Source organism: Apodemus sylvaticus, chromosome 4 (genome assembly GCF_947179515.1).
Source record: "Apodemus sylvaticus chromosome 4, mApoSyl1.1, whole genome shotgun sequence".
Classification (NCBI taxonomy): Eukaryota; Metazoa; Chordata; class Mammalia; order Rodentia; family Muridae; genus Apodemus; species Apodemus sylvaticus.
In genome coordinates this window covers 154,611,893-154,626,645 of record NC_067475.1, presented here as the reverse complement: position 1 = coordinate 154,626,645, position 14,753 = coordinate 154,611,893, and the positions used below count along the sequence as shown (strand labels likewise).

At 35.9% G+C, this 14,753-nt stretch overlaps 1 protein-coding gene across 3 annotated transcripts in view; it reads right to left on the bottom strand.

Annotated features, from left to right (window-relative positions):
- Positions 1–14,753, bottom strand: part of LOC127683498 (rho GTPase-activating protein 20-like) — a 445,237-nt gene that overhangs the window by 199,028 nt on the left and 231,456 nt on the right. The window contains exons 1-8 of one of the 3 annotated variants that reach the window (XM_052180790.1): positions 13,869–14,374; positions 11,314–11,487; positions 9,659–9,837; positions 9,240–9,401; positions 7,418–7,527; positions 6,829–7,018; positions 5,235–5,493; positions 4,165–4,301 (exon numbers count right to left, since the gene is read on the bottom strand). In XM_052180790.1, coding sequence (XP_052036750.1) covers positions 4,165–4,301; positions 5,235–5,493; positions 6,829–7,018; positions 7,418–7,527; positions 9,240–9,401; positions 9,659–9,837; positions 11,314–11,461 — 1,185 coding nt within the window. In that variant the 5' untranslated portion in view covers positions 11,462–11,487; positions 13,869–14,374. Of the gene's footprint in view, positions 1–4,164; positions 4,302–5,234; positions 5,494–6,828; positions 7,019–7,417; positions 7,528–9,239; positions 9,402–9,658; positions 9,838–11,313; positions 11,488–13,868; positions 14,375–14,753 lie in introns of those variants that run through there. The other 2 variants (XM_052180791.1, XM_052180789.1) reach the window with 2 other exon arrangements.

The following is a 14,753-nucleotide window of genomic DNA, read 5'->3' as shown; positions in this document are numbered from 1 at the left end:
CTCAGGAATTCAAACCAATGTTCTAATCTGCCTTGCACACAACTGCGTAGCATAAGCTGTCTTCCACACCATGACCATTATAATTTAGAAGACTCTCAAGTGGTTGGATTACAGACATGGTACAACACACTTGTGTGAGAAATGCACCTGTTTATAAAGTGACTATACATGTCTTAGCAAAGGAAACTTCTTGTCTTGGGACATCATTCCAGCTTATAATCCTATAAAGACAAGCCCATATATCTCAAAATGCATTACTTCTAACTTTGGGCATTTCCCCAAGTGTATACTATGTCATTACCTTCGTATAGTTGAAATTTTTCCAAGCAGGGATTCTTCATCAAGGACACTAAGCCAATTTTCATACAAATCTGAATAAAGTAAGCTTCCTTGTATGTTTCTAATAAAATCCTTTTATAATGAAAAAAACACAAGAAAATTAATGGTCTATGTACATTGTAGAAAGTATTTGAAAAAAGTTTTGTTTAAAAATAGGAGGTTAGACCAGGGATTGTTAACTTGTGTGTCACAATCTGTTTGGGGGTTCCATATCCTGCATATCAATAATTCCATGCATTATGCATTATAAAAGTGGAAACTAAAGGCAGGAGCCTATGTGTTTTTACCTAAGAGTAGAAGCAAAGAATCAGAGTTCTGACTGCAGCATCAATGAAATAACCCTACTGTCTATTCTGATTGCCTTTCCTGGTTTTCAGTCCACCCTACTACCTGAAATCAGGGATATGCTTTCCAACTCACAGCCTGAAATTCTATCTGTCTCAATGGAGGTCAGCCGCTCTGTGGGATATCCAGACAGTAGCCTAGCATGACTGCTCTCTGAGAGACTTCACCCAGCAGCTGGCTAAAACAGATAGAGACCCACAGGGAAACATTAGATAGAGCTCATGGACTCTTAGTGAATAATTGAGGAAAGAATTCAGGGCCCCGATCAAGATAGGGACTCCACAAGAAGATCAACAGACTCAACTACCTTGGACCATTGAGAGCTGCCAAGAAGTGAACACCAACCAAAAAGCATACAGAAGCTGCGCTGTGACATATGGCATATATGTAGCAAATGTGCAGCTCGGACACCATGTGGGTCCCCCAACATTTGGAACAGGGTCTATCCCTAAAACTGTTGACTGTCTGTGGAAACCCCTCACCCAGCTGGCCTCAGTAGGAAAAGTTGTGCTAACCTTGAAGAGAATTGATTTGTCAGGGTGCAAGGATAACACATGGGGACCTTGACCTGCTCAGAGGAGAAGGAAAGAGACTCATAAAGGATGAAGAGGTAGAGTGTAGCAGTTTCAAGATGAAAATTAATAAATAAATGAATGAATAAATTGGTAGTAATAATAGTAATATTAAAAGAAGAAAAAATGAACAGTAAGTATTAAAAAAACAATAAAACAAACAAAAAGCAAAGTGTTCTTTCTGAAAATAAAAAACCATCCAAAAATGACAGGGCCAGGAAATGCTTCATTCTGATTGTATAATTAGGTGAACTTGTACTTTCAGTTCACAGAGAGTAAAGTTGTAATATACATATATGCCTCTGGGTACACCTGGAATAGTGGTGAACTTCCTTACTTAAGCACACTGTTTTACATGTGAGAATGTCTCACAGTTTCACATCCATTCTTAAAACATGTAAATATTCAATTAAAATGTGTAAATATTCAACTATTTAAATTAATTGTAAGCAGCAACTTGTTTGAAATGCCACAATTAACTTTCACATTGTATCAAGGATAGAAATTCAGACAAATGGAAGGTGCCCAGGTGTTCCTGTACCTTTAAATTGCTGTGAATACACATGACTTCCAGTTACTGATCTTCACTTTCCTCCCTGTGATGTGGTCCCAGGTTTCTGGCAATGAGAGCCAGATGCACTTGGCAAGCTCGAGGGCCAAGGGGGGATCATTTGTTACCATTGCCTAACGTTATTAACCATGGCTACTCTCAGAGCATTATCTTTTCTCTAGATGTCTGGGGCCATAGCTCCAGTCTACTTAGAGGCAATCTCAGATCATGCCCCAAATAAAAATCAAACAATGATATTTGCTCTAGAGTTACTGCTGCTCACTGAGAAGTTAAGCATATTAGACTACTTAGAAGTAAGTTAGGCTAATTCTTCAGTATTTGACATGGGGTTAGGATGGCAATATCAGGAAAAAGTGAAAATACTGCTTTATTTTTTCTTAGAGAAGGAAAACAATTTTATATATCTACTGGACATAGATATTGGACTGGATATAGAATTGGCAACATGCAATTCTCTCACATTACAAGTCTGTGGTAGAACAGCTATTTTGTACTGTTGTTACTTAAGTTTTTGTGGTATGATTTAAGACATGCATCGTGTAAAACACACTTTTATTACTATTATTACTTGTTCTATTATTAATTCAGGTGGCATAGTTAGAGAGGTGAAATCAGTGGGAACATTTGTAATGCCAAAAAAAGCCCATCTGATGTATGAGAAAGTTAACCTCCAACATAAAGTGTTCACCTGTGTCTTTGTGATGAATCTTTGAGCTTGTCACATTTTTACCTAAAGTGACTCTTATTCGGAGATCATGTATCCATAGTTCAAGAAAACTGTCATGATCTGGTAATCTCAAGGACAGAATATGCATCTCTAGAGGGATGCTGAATGTTGGTGATGCAAAATACTGCCTTACCTTTAAAAGGTAAGCTACTGTGAGTACCGATTCTTGGTCCCAATTGATGTGTTGCTCAGTATAGATCTTATCCTTCAGGACCAAGTGTGATCTATCGGAAATGGATTGGAATACTTCTTCTGATTCTGGTCCTTTTTCCTCAATGACCGATATCATATCCTGTGTGGAATAAGGACAAGCTTCTATTATAACAGATCCAAACAGCTAAAGCACAAATAGGTCTTTGAAGGTAAACCAGAGTCATGGCAATCATGGATGCATAGCTACAACTGAAAGAAATGAAGAGGACATTTCACTTTTTTCTTTTTTAGCTTCCAAATATATTTCTTTCCCTAATCCATTTTTCCCAATTTGAATCATCAAGGGTTTCTGGTAATTAATCAACCCTCCAGATTGAATCACACTTCTAGTCACCGAAGCATTTTGGTGAATGGTGTTCTCTTACTTTTTCTTTGCTTTTTGAAGTTCTTTCTAGAGCATGCCATTCCAAGTAACTATTGGGATAGTTCTCTTTCAGAGATCACATCACTATTTGGCTTCCTGTCTACCCTGACCTCTACTGTGAAAACTGGCATTTGTGTTTTAAAGAAATCTTTCCTTTTCCACTATACTTCTGAGACTTTTATTTCCTTCTTTGGTGACTTCTTATTTTAAACCATCCTTATCGAAAGATGCTGTCACATTTAAGAACCCAAGCAATTTTCAGTTGTTCTACCATGGTTTCACTCTGTAAAAATGAGGACCATACACAGATTTACTCCATGTTTTCTTTCATTTTAATTGATTACATGATTACAGTTATTGATGACAAAATTATCCTGATCTAAAATACCTAAGGAATGGGCAGTAATTCTCATGTGTCTAACATGATAAACTTGTTCACGTGTGGCATAAATTCCTGGCACAGGCATAGAGCTAAAAGAGATGCTGGACAGTAAATGAATATTTCCAATGGAAATCTAGAAGCATATTTAAGATAGACTAAGCCTATTAGGCGACAATTTCATAGAATGCAGTAGTATAAAAAGATCAATGTATAGCAAAAAACATGTATATATCTAATTTATTGTTAATATCAGATAGTAATCTATAGATATTTTTGATTATAAGATTGAGTAATACCAGAGGCAATAACACCAAGGTAGACTCTAGAGTAATATGGAGTCCTAACACAGTTCAAAATATTGATAGTTGGGCAATTCCAAAGATCCATTGCATCCAACAAGCTGGTGAGTTTGGGTCTTTGCTGAAATCAGTGAAAAACATGGGAATACTATTTCTTTTCAAATTTTCACTTTTCATTAAATTAGAAGACTCTAACTTCAGTAGGTTTTATTTCTACTTTAAAAGAATCTGACCTCATGAATAGGTTATCTGTATATTCATCAGTTTGGTGAAATAGTTTACTTAGAAAATAGGTTCCCAGAAATTATGGGAAATAGGACAGGTTTAGAAACCCAAAATGAAACAAACTCACAAGTATAGAAGGTAGCATTTTGTCCAAGCATATAAACCGTGGACAAGTACGAAATACTTGGTTTTTTGGTGGTGCAGTAGGAGTTTGAGAAGTTGTTTGCTGGGTTGCATTCATATTATCTTCTTGAGTCTCTGATTCTAATAAAGGAATAAAATCATTATTTATTGTAATTGAACTCACTTAGCACTTGCATGACCTTCACATTTTATAGCCTGCATTACTTATGCTTCACCACAAAGACACAGAAAAATAATCAGTATTATAACATTTATAATCATGACATTACTTCATAAGGCATTGGATATCTAGTTGTATATGGCCACAGTTCTAGTATACCTAGTAGTTTTAGGGTTTGTCTTGAAAGGTAAGCATATAGGTATTAGATTCAAGCGATAAAATAGTACCAATTTTTTAGTCCACCTGTGTCTTTCTGGCAGAACTGCCATGGCCAAATGTAAATTAACAATAGTATTTGAATTTCACCACACAACTTGCCTGACTGCACTTTTATTACAATCCTTGGTTTCCCCCTTCACAACCCACCGAACTGAGAGCTCAAATCTGAGTTCACAGTGTCAATGAATCCCATACTGGTATATTAGGCTATATTTTAAAACTTGCATAAAAGAAAAGCATTTTGGCATGTGCCTTTATACCCAGACCTCAGAAGCTGAGCCAAGATGATCTCTGCGAGTTTGAGGTCAGTCTGGTCTACACAGTAAGATTTAGGACAGCCAGACATTTCAGGTAGAGAAAACCCAATTTGGTATTGAATTGCTATTCAATGTATAATACACATCTAAATTAATACCCTTTATATCAAAGTAAGTAACATATACTTAGTCAATTACTCTCATTTCTGGGATTTACCTTTTGCATAAATTCAGGACCAGTGCAAAGAGGTACCAAAATATGGAGGGAATCTCTTGCAGTAGGAAATTATAACACACAGGTGAAGTGTCCCTTCACATGGTTTAGCAAATTCTTCATTGTTGTTTGTTATAAAATTCATAGTTCAGTGCTAAACGATTCTAACTTTTAACTTATAGTAGTAGGACATGTATACACACCGTTAGTGCCCTCAGAGAGAGGAGGAGCCACTTGACTTATTGCTGGTTCATCATGGTCAGGGGTGTATGTCCTCCCCTTGGGGCAGCTGCTGGCTCCATGTTCTGGTTCATTTCGGGTGATGATATTAGATGTAGTAACCTGGTCACATGAGGTATTTCCTCCGGGTCCATGATAAAACGAGGTTTCATACCATAGTGCAACAATATCTAGCCCGAACAGTTTCGGAGAATTATCTATGAGGAATGTTACGAGAGAAATCTGGGACAAAAAAAGGGCAAACAAAAAGGGTCTCTGTCATTTTGTATAGTTACAAATCACATTTTATTTAAGAATTTGGGAGGCTAAAAGTATGTACTTTAAAATACTGAGATAACGTTAGCTTTAATGAAGTATCGAGGCGGGCTTCTTCTTAGAAATTTAAAAGATGATTATGAGATCAGATATTCAAGTGTGGTCATCACAGTCCAATATCATATAAGAGGATGATTTCCAATTTTCACCCTGTGAGGCCCAGAATGTTATACATATTGTCCACTTGATTAACCTTGCTTGTCTTGGACACATTCATGGCTGTGCATATTTGTAAGGATGCTTAAAGAAAAGCACAGCTAAGGAGGGAACTTTCTACTCAAAGGTCCCATGGGCTAACTAAAAGGCAAGAGACAGGCAAACCCATCTATGGGGTAACATTCATATTTCCCTGATGGTTCAGTGCAAATGCCATGGTAACAGCTTGATCCTCAGGTTTATTATGCTGGGAATTAATAAAATAATGCCTATGGAAGAAACTGGATAGTTATGGATCTGCAGTGTTTGTTTCTTTGTAACCCTTTTTTTTCCCTTAGGATATTTGTTCCTATGCAATATGAGGAATACTTATTCTCAATTAGGCTGTCCTATAATATATTCCTTTCAGGTCCCAGGGCAGTTGGTCAATTAATAGTGAATCAGAAGCTCAAATACTGAGAATCAAAATAACCATTTGATACCAATACTGTAAAAATTCTGGTACTTTATTATAATATTTGAAAGGCAGGTCCCATAGAATACTTTACTCTATAATTCTCTAAACCAATGATAACCAGCATCAAGAGGTCAAGGCCATATTTAATTACAGAAATCAGGAGTCATAATAACCATACCTGATAAAAATGATCCAAAATTGCATTACCTTTGTTTTGTTGAGGAAACCATCATGAAAACAAGTAGCATTTTACAAATTCTACACTGATTACATCAGAATTCATTCTTGGTTGGTGAACCCAGTACCCAGGGTTTTTTTTTTTTTTTTCATTTCACAGCATTTATTCTCACTGGATTCGTCTAAGGATATTCTAAGTCACAACTGACAAAAAAACTGCATCATTGAGCTCAAATACCTATTCATATTTTACTTACTTAAAATGCACCAATGATTCTTCCTCTCCAAAAGAAAGCCATTCAAACATGTACTTATTTTACAAAATGAAGCAAAACCAAAGCCAAAATCATCATCATCAACAACAAAGTAACTCAGACTCTGAGGGTAATACTGTCTTTCTGTCACATTGTAAAGGCTTATCAAAGCTAGGCTTAAAGTAAATGGCCAATTACCTTTTTGGAAATATCAGTAGCCAGTACTTTATTTCCATATCTAGGAAGGCATAAAAGAAATGGCGCTATTGCAGCAGAGAGACTGTATGCTGGCATGTGGTTTATCGAGGAATTTCTGGCTATTTTATTTAGAATTCTAAACATCTGTCTCAGGAATGCAGCATTCAGTGGCGGGAGTTCTTCTAAAAGCCTGAACAAAGAGACAGTTATGTTAAAAACAAGTTTACTCAATTTATAAATATAGAAAAGGGGAAAGTAATTATATCTTTTGAAATGACCTCCATAAATAAAAGGAAAGTAACAATGTATATTCAAAATATTGCTTAAATGTTTTTCCAGAATCAGGGTAGGGGTGGGGCCAAAATGACAAATTTAAGTGTAGTACAAAACTGATAATCATAAGCATGGTCCACTGTGACTCCCTAAGTCACACCTCTGTTTGCAAATGTATTCCATGTTTGTGAACAATTGAAACCTTTTGCTGGCAGCATTTTTACTGAATATTTTTGGGATATATATTCTCTAATGTGTATAAGCAAATATTACTTCTGTTTGGTTGATGTTGTTCACACAATTCGCCAGCCATTACCTCTTTGCTGTTGATAGTTTTTCTTCATTGCTGACTATTTCGGGTATGGAAAGCCAGTGCTCATACAGCTGAGAGGTCAATAGACTGCCTTTAATCATTTGAAGAAACTCCTTATATAGAGAGAAGAAATATTTTGCAGAAAACAAATTATGGAGATTACTGAAAACTTATTCAACTCTAAAATTTCGGATAGTCCCAACTTTCTTCACAGCTCCCCGACATTCCCCAAGGTAGAATGTTGACTGATGTGTAGGGCCAGTAAGATTTGTCCATAAAAACTGGAAAACTAAGAGCTGATGTTCAAATGTGCTTGGATTGCTGAAAAATCTCTTTTTAGATCGAAGTCCTCTAGTGGACAACTAAGCGAACTAGCATACCTAAGAGATCAATACCTCAGACCAAATACTATTTTTACATGACAGAAATATACAACGATGATAACTATAACAAAGAAACCCATATTATGTTAGTATCTAATTTCTGAGGTGCAGAAAATCATATCCACTATTAGAAGCATGGGAAGATATGAGGTCATGGCTCTTAGAGAAGGTCCTATCACAGTTTCTCTAAACAAGCATGATTCCATAGTCTGTTCCAAATATTTAAGATAATTTTTACAGATAATGTAGCTTGCAAAGGTACTCTTGGCAATGCATGGAAACTATTATGGAAAAACCACAGCTATTCAAGGTACAGAAAACAAAATATCCTGTGGCTTCAAGCCAAACTGCATACATAGTATACGCTAACTCCTAAACCCTGGGCTGCAAACATTGGTCAAAAGAGTCAGAAAGATTATATACCAGAAGATCAATAAATCTGCTTTGACATTGGGAGTCCTAGAAATGTGGGAGAGGCTTCACATTTGATAGTTCAACAATGTAATATGCTTGTCAAAACAATTTCTGAACAAAAGTCATCAATGTTAGTAATTCTAAATGGGAATGAATAAATCTTGTAAAAACAAACTTCTAGATAAAGAACTACATGCACATACATATTACAAAGAGTGAGGAAATTTGTATTTCTCAAAGGGAAGCCCCTAATTTGTAAGCCAATCATAGTTACCTCAGAAATAGTTCATATACTACCAATGATAATGGACTTATTAGGTTGTTTGAACATATTTGTGGGCTCACTTTTATCTATATAATAATAACAGAAGATGAAAATGGGCCATGTATTTTAGCAGAAGTAGGAGTCTAAGGGGAAACAAACTTAGAGCAAGGGAAAGGAAGGAGTGAAATGATGTAATTGAATTTTAATTTAAATAACAAATAAAAAGTATCATTTTATGGTGGTGAAGGTATGGCAGACTGATTAAGAATACTTGTTTCACAGCCATGAGGCCCTGCATTTCTGTACCAATATTTTGTGAGATATAGACAAGCAGATTATGACATCCTACTTGATATGTGTAGCAAAGAGTTACATGTAGGAGTCACATTCTCTATACTGAGGAAGAGAAATCTGCTTCTCAGAAAAACAGTAGTGCAAGACAGAGAATGAAGAACTCTGGCAGTCAAATGCATCTGAATTGGCATGCCTACCAGGTGACATTCCTATGCAAGTATGAAGTGACCATCCACATGGCCACATGAGAAAATCAAAGGAAAGATACTTTAGTAACTTTACTGCTCATTCTGACTGGATATTTGTTTGAGTCCCTACTCCTTATGTGATGAATAGCAGAAGAACCTTTTAGCTTACCAGATTTCCCTCTTATGTATCTACTATCACTCAAGGGAATGCATGATGAAGGAAACTACTCATGTAGACTCAGAGGAATCCAGAGGCTATGTGATGCAAGGACGATCCCTACCTTTAGAATCCAGCTTGCCAGGTGCACCGAGTGTTTTCTTATATTCACCTTTTGCCCAGAGTCGAGTTTTTCTTTCACTCCTTTGCACAATACATCACTAGGAGCTATACTAAATATACCTACTGCTGTAGGGCCCTTTTCTCTTAAGAGGGAGAGGATGTCCTGAGAGAAAGAAAGGGAAATACCAGTCACTCTTTATGCAGTGCCCAGCACTATTGGCTCAGGAGAAGCAGACCAATGGCGTGCACAGGTGCAGTGAAAGGGCTGGCATGGGCAAGAAGGACTGCAAACTGGTTTGGACTCTCAATCTTTACTTGTACAAATCCCACCCTACTGTTAACTCTGAAAGATCAGGCAACACTGGTCTTTTTATCAGATTTTTCCTTAGGAAAGCCAAAAGTGAATCATATGAGTCCTACCAGAATTTCGGTGGGCCATTTTCCATCCTTACAGATCCAATTCAACTCTCTACCAAAGAGTTTTCCCTTCTTCTTAACTTTTGGGACAGTGTACCCTTGGTCCTCATGGGGCACATAGGCCCTGGGGAAGCATCGTGTCCTATAAGTTCTTTCCTTCTTCTTCAGTATTTCCGTTGATTCTAAGGAGGAGATAAGATCATTACCTGGAATCCTGTAATATGGCCTTTTAAAAAACCAAATTTCAATTGCATAATGTCCCTGTTGTCATGGATTAGGCGTCCTGTAGCATCTTTATATTCTTCTTCCCTATACTCTACATTGTTATTAATCTGTGAGATGTATCTAAGACATGATCCCATGGGAATTCTCACAAGATTATGTTGCACTGCATCATAAGATAAATGATATGCAATTGAGCAAGTTCCCTGAACTATGTACAGGCAGTTGTATCACTAAGTCATATCCATTTTCATAGCTACCCTCATTTTTATTCACAGCAATCAGTTTTATATTTTCTTCAAATGTCATAGTGAAGCGCTTCCAATTCTTAGATTTCTTGATGAGCTTTTAGAAGGACCATTGTTACATTTCTATCATCAGCATTATTCCTCCTTCATGGGAATGCATACATGACTGCCTGTTTTGTCAAACTCGGGACCCTGGTTCCTGTAGTGTAAGTTCAAAGCTGAGATCAAAGTTTACTTTTCTCTTCAAAGACATCTTTTCAAAAACTAGACCATAATGAACACTTATATGGTACTTAAAACAAAAGTATTAAAAGTAAATAAAAGAGTCATATAACAAAATATAAATTAAACGGTCTTTCTCAATATAGAAAGTTTTGACTATTTGTCCAAAACAAAATAATTAGACTGGAAAAACACAAGTAATATGATACAGTCTGAATAGGATATATCAATTTTAGTGTAAGTATGCATCTGTATAGACATGTATTTAGGCACACATATGTATACACATACATACACACAATGACTTTTTTTAGAAAAGCAAGAATTTAAAGCAATGAAGGGGATACTTAGGAGTAATGTGGAAAATAATAAAATAATAAAACAAGAAAATATTTTTGGAAAAAAATGTCCTTAAGACAATTTCAAAAGCCCCAGAACTTAAGTATTAAGTCTATTTGAAATCCAACTGCAGGTGTAGAAGACACACAAAAATATGCTTTTAGTGTAATTGAAAATGAGATTAGAGTCTGAGCTTGGACACCAAGGTTACTTCTACTTTAGTCTGACACAGATTATATCCAGTTCCATACATATATCCTTTCTGTGCCTCTTACAATAATTTAAATGCAGTTCTTAGGTCATTCTCTGCTTTAATCATGAAACAACATGAAATTGTATTCTAATGAGATGAAAGCTCTGTGCCCACACACTTGTATACATATAGCATCTTGGAATTCCAGCTTATGGTGACTATCTGTCTGGAACAAATGGGATATTCTCCCAAAAAAATCAAGTTTAGACTTGATGTCAGAATATAAAGATCTCCGGCTAGACCTGGGGCGTATTGTATTGGGTTTGTTTTCTGCAGTGCCCTTCCCGTAAGCAACAATGTCAACATGCATTGATATTTTATGCAAAATTGAAATGGCAACTAGGAGGGCACTTGAAGGAAGGTAGACGACTTACTCTGCTGCTGGCTTATAGCTGAGTATCGGGGCTTTAAAATGAATTGCCCCTCCAAGTTTAGGTCTTGCCTAAGCAATCCAGGCAAGAGAGGAAAAGCTGTAGAATTTTTTGAATTTACTCTACTGTAGGTGTGTTGAAGGTGGGTCATTATGACCTCCTGTAGATACTCATAACCTATAAAAAGAAAAGAATATAAATTGAAACTAATCATAATGAGTGTGAGCTTCCAATGGGTTTTGGCAAGCACTACTCTATTTTCTGTCTCAACTTTCTTCTGGACAATGTAGACTGTCCCTAAGCATTAGGAGAATGACATGAATATTATGATAAAGTAAGGATGTGTAAGCTGAGAACTCTAAAATCAAGGAGAAATTTTTCAATTTATCACTTTATTTAGATCCACATGAGCACATTTGTTGTTTCTACTTTGACAGTATTAAGACCTGCCTGTTTTAGGTGTATGGCCTGTAGGTTGAAATACACATTCAAAGTGATAGTGAGACACAAACAAGAGCAGTAAGTTCTTGGGATTTCTGAAAAATTCATGATGTACAAAGATCTTCCAAATTTTAGAATTAAACTGATATCAAGTTCACAGATTTCACTCAATAAATTTATTTAGAATGTGCCAATCCATATTTGTCTTTTCACTGACTGAGTACTGCTATTGTGTCCATCATATAAAAAGCAAAAAAAAAAAAAAAAAAAAAAAACTGGATGATTTTGGCCCATGCTTGTATTTTCAGCACTCATTGATTAAAAAAGTAAGGACTGGGAGTTTCATACCTTCTTGGACTCAATAGAAATATAAAGTCAAATGTGTCAGTTTGGTTTGAGCTGGTTATTATCTAGTGTATTAAAATCCTGAAAATAAATATTGAAGAAAAACAAAAGTAGTTCAGTTTCAGTTTCCTTCAAATAATCAAAATATTGCCAGTGTCCTTCATAATACATGAGAAAATGTTGAATAACAAAGTACTCTGATCTCTAAAAAACATTGTTACTGTCTCTTTTCTGTAGTTCACTTTATGCATTCAAATTTCACATTTTAATTAACTTTTAAAAGATAATCCTTGCAAGCACACTTAATGATCTCAGAATTTTAATTGTTATCCAAATGCTTCTGAGCATTTTATTACTCTTATTTATTTGGCAATAATTTAGCTAGTGAGAAAATTTTTTAAAAAGACAATAGAAGGAACACCAGGTGATTCAGTCAAGGAGTCTCTAGTAATCTGAATATGATCTCTCATTCAGTGGGGAAATTGCTTGTCATAGGGAACTGCATATTTCACATGGACTCACATATGGCCACATTTACAATTTTCATTACGAAACAGAATCTACATAGTTTAAAATAAAGAGAATATGTTTGTTTATAACATGTACACTTTTATTAAGATGGTCACAAGTCAGTGTAAAGGACAGCTCTGCCTGACTCATCACCTCAACCCACACCCAGGGAGACCAATGCCTTCATACATCAAGTTGCAGCACAAAAAAGTGGAGCCCACAATAGCTGACCATGCAGAAGCGAAAAACAAAAAGAAAGAAGTACTAAGGCAGAAGATTTTTTAAAAAGATGCAGTACACAATTTACACAGAAGCAACACTGTCACCTTCCCAGTGAGGACTCAGGTAATGGACTTAGCATCCTCCTCTTAGGAGTGTGGGTGACTTTGGGGAGGGGGAAGGACTTCCTGTAACCATATATTTCATGGATAATGGAATGACTTTTAAAAAGAACAAAAAGAAAAAAATGTACAATCAAAGTCCACAGACACATTGTAGAACTTTGGGGGATGTTTGCTCCAACCTACCACTGTTCCAGATTTTAAACCCTGATCAAAAACTCCAAAACAAAGCAAATTGAATAAGTTTTAAACTTGCCACATTTTTTTGCCACTTACATGAAATCTTTGGACACACACACACACACACACACACACACACACACACATACACACACACACACAAGTCTTGTGACCGCAGTTTCCTCAAAGACACTGAATTATTCTTTGAATGTGTTTTCATTTAAATTTTAGACTTGTTTCTGTTTGTAATTGTTTTGCTCAGATGTATACTGTTGTACCATATAGAGCCTGATAACTGAGCAGGTCATACCAGGGAATTTGATCCCCTGAAACTATAGTTTTGGATGCCTATGAGCTATCATGTGACTGTTGGGAATCAATGAAAAATTTCTCTAGCTAGTAGGATTTTGTGTAATGATTACCCATTTTTTTTTGTTGTTACTTTCTTCAGAAATGATATATTCAGAGTTTTGTTTTTCTTTTTAGGAAAATTAAGTTTCTCAAGTGAAAATCACAGTAGAATCTGTTATTTTTTTGTCAGCTCACAGACTCTATCTTAATGAGGTTATCAATGTGCCTGAAGGCTACAATGAAGTTATTATAAATATAATGAATGGCATAATATTTAGAAATTTTGTTTTAGTATGTACTTAAATGTAAGTCTAAATAATGAAAATCTGAGATTTCAGGGATAGACCATTGAACTCAGCTAGTCCTTCTTTAGATTTCTCTGGTACTTACCTTGCAGTGGTCTTGGAGCTTCTGCATGGCCAGGATGGAACCAGAGCTGGTAATCTCCATTGTTCTGAGAGCCAAAAAGAACCAACTGTCACAAATAATCTGACAGTAGAATCCTGTATAATATAGTGATTTTCTTTACTTACAATTTCCAGCTCTCTAGCAGGAAAATTATTAGGACTAGTATGAATGGCATATATTCTGACCACAGATTTGAGTCATCAGGACTGATTTCAGAAGAAAATCAAGAAGTACTTGCCTTTCCTCTCTGAAGTAAACTCCGTCTATTGATCCACCAAGAATACTGGTCTTATTCTTATAGAATAAGAAATTGCATTCGGCCATCAACACTAACCAAGACCAATATTATTACAAAATGACCCACAAGGGTCTCTCCGTCTATCAGTGGGATATTGAATATTGATTTGACATGAACACACAACCTTGAACCCATAGAGTCATATACTCACTGTGATTATGATGACTTGATAAAGAACATTTGAAAAATATAGTTATTTCAGCAACAGTGAGAAAAATAGCCAAAATAAACCCCAAGAAACAAAAAACAGAGAGGCTTTGAGGGTGCCTAGGAGTACACACAACCATTGGCTTTCATTTAGCGATAACCATTCTGTGGAGAAGATGAAGATGGGTCTAACCTGGAAAATAGGCCAGATACTGGAAAGAAGTTCCACAACATAATTATTGCATACAGAATTATGGATCCATTGAAACAATAATATAAATAGAACATTCTGTTGAAATTGCTAGCAAACTCCAGGATAATATAATCTAATTGGAGTTATCATTAATTGTACTTGCTTGTTGATTCATGAGTAAATCCAAGAAAGTGTGTCATAGAGTTTTTAAGTATTAAGCTAAGGGACA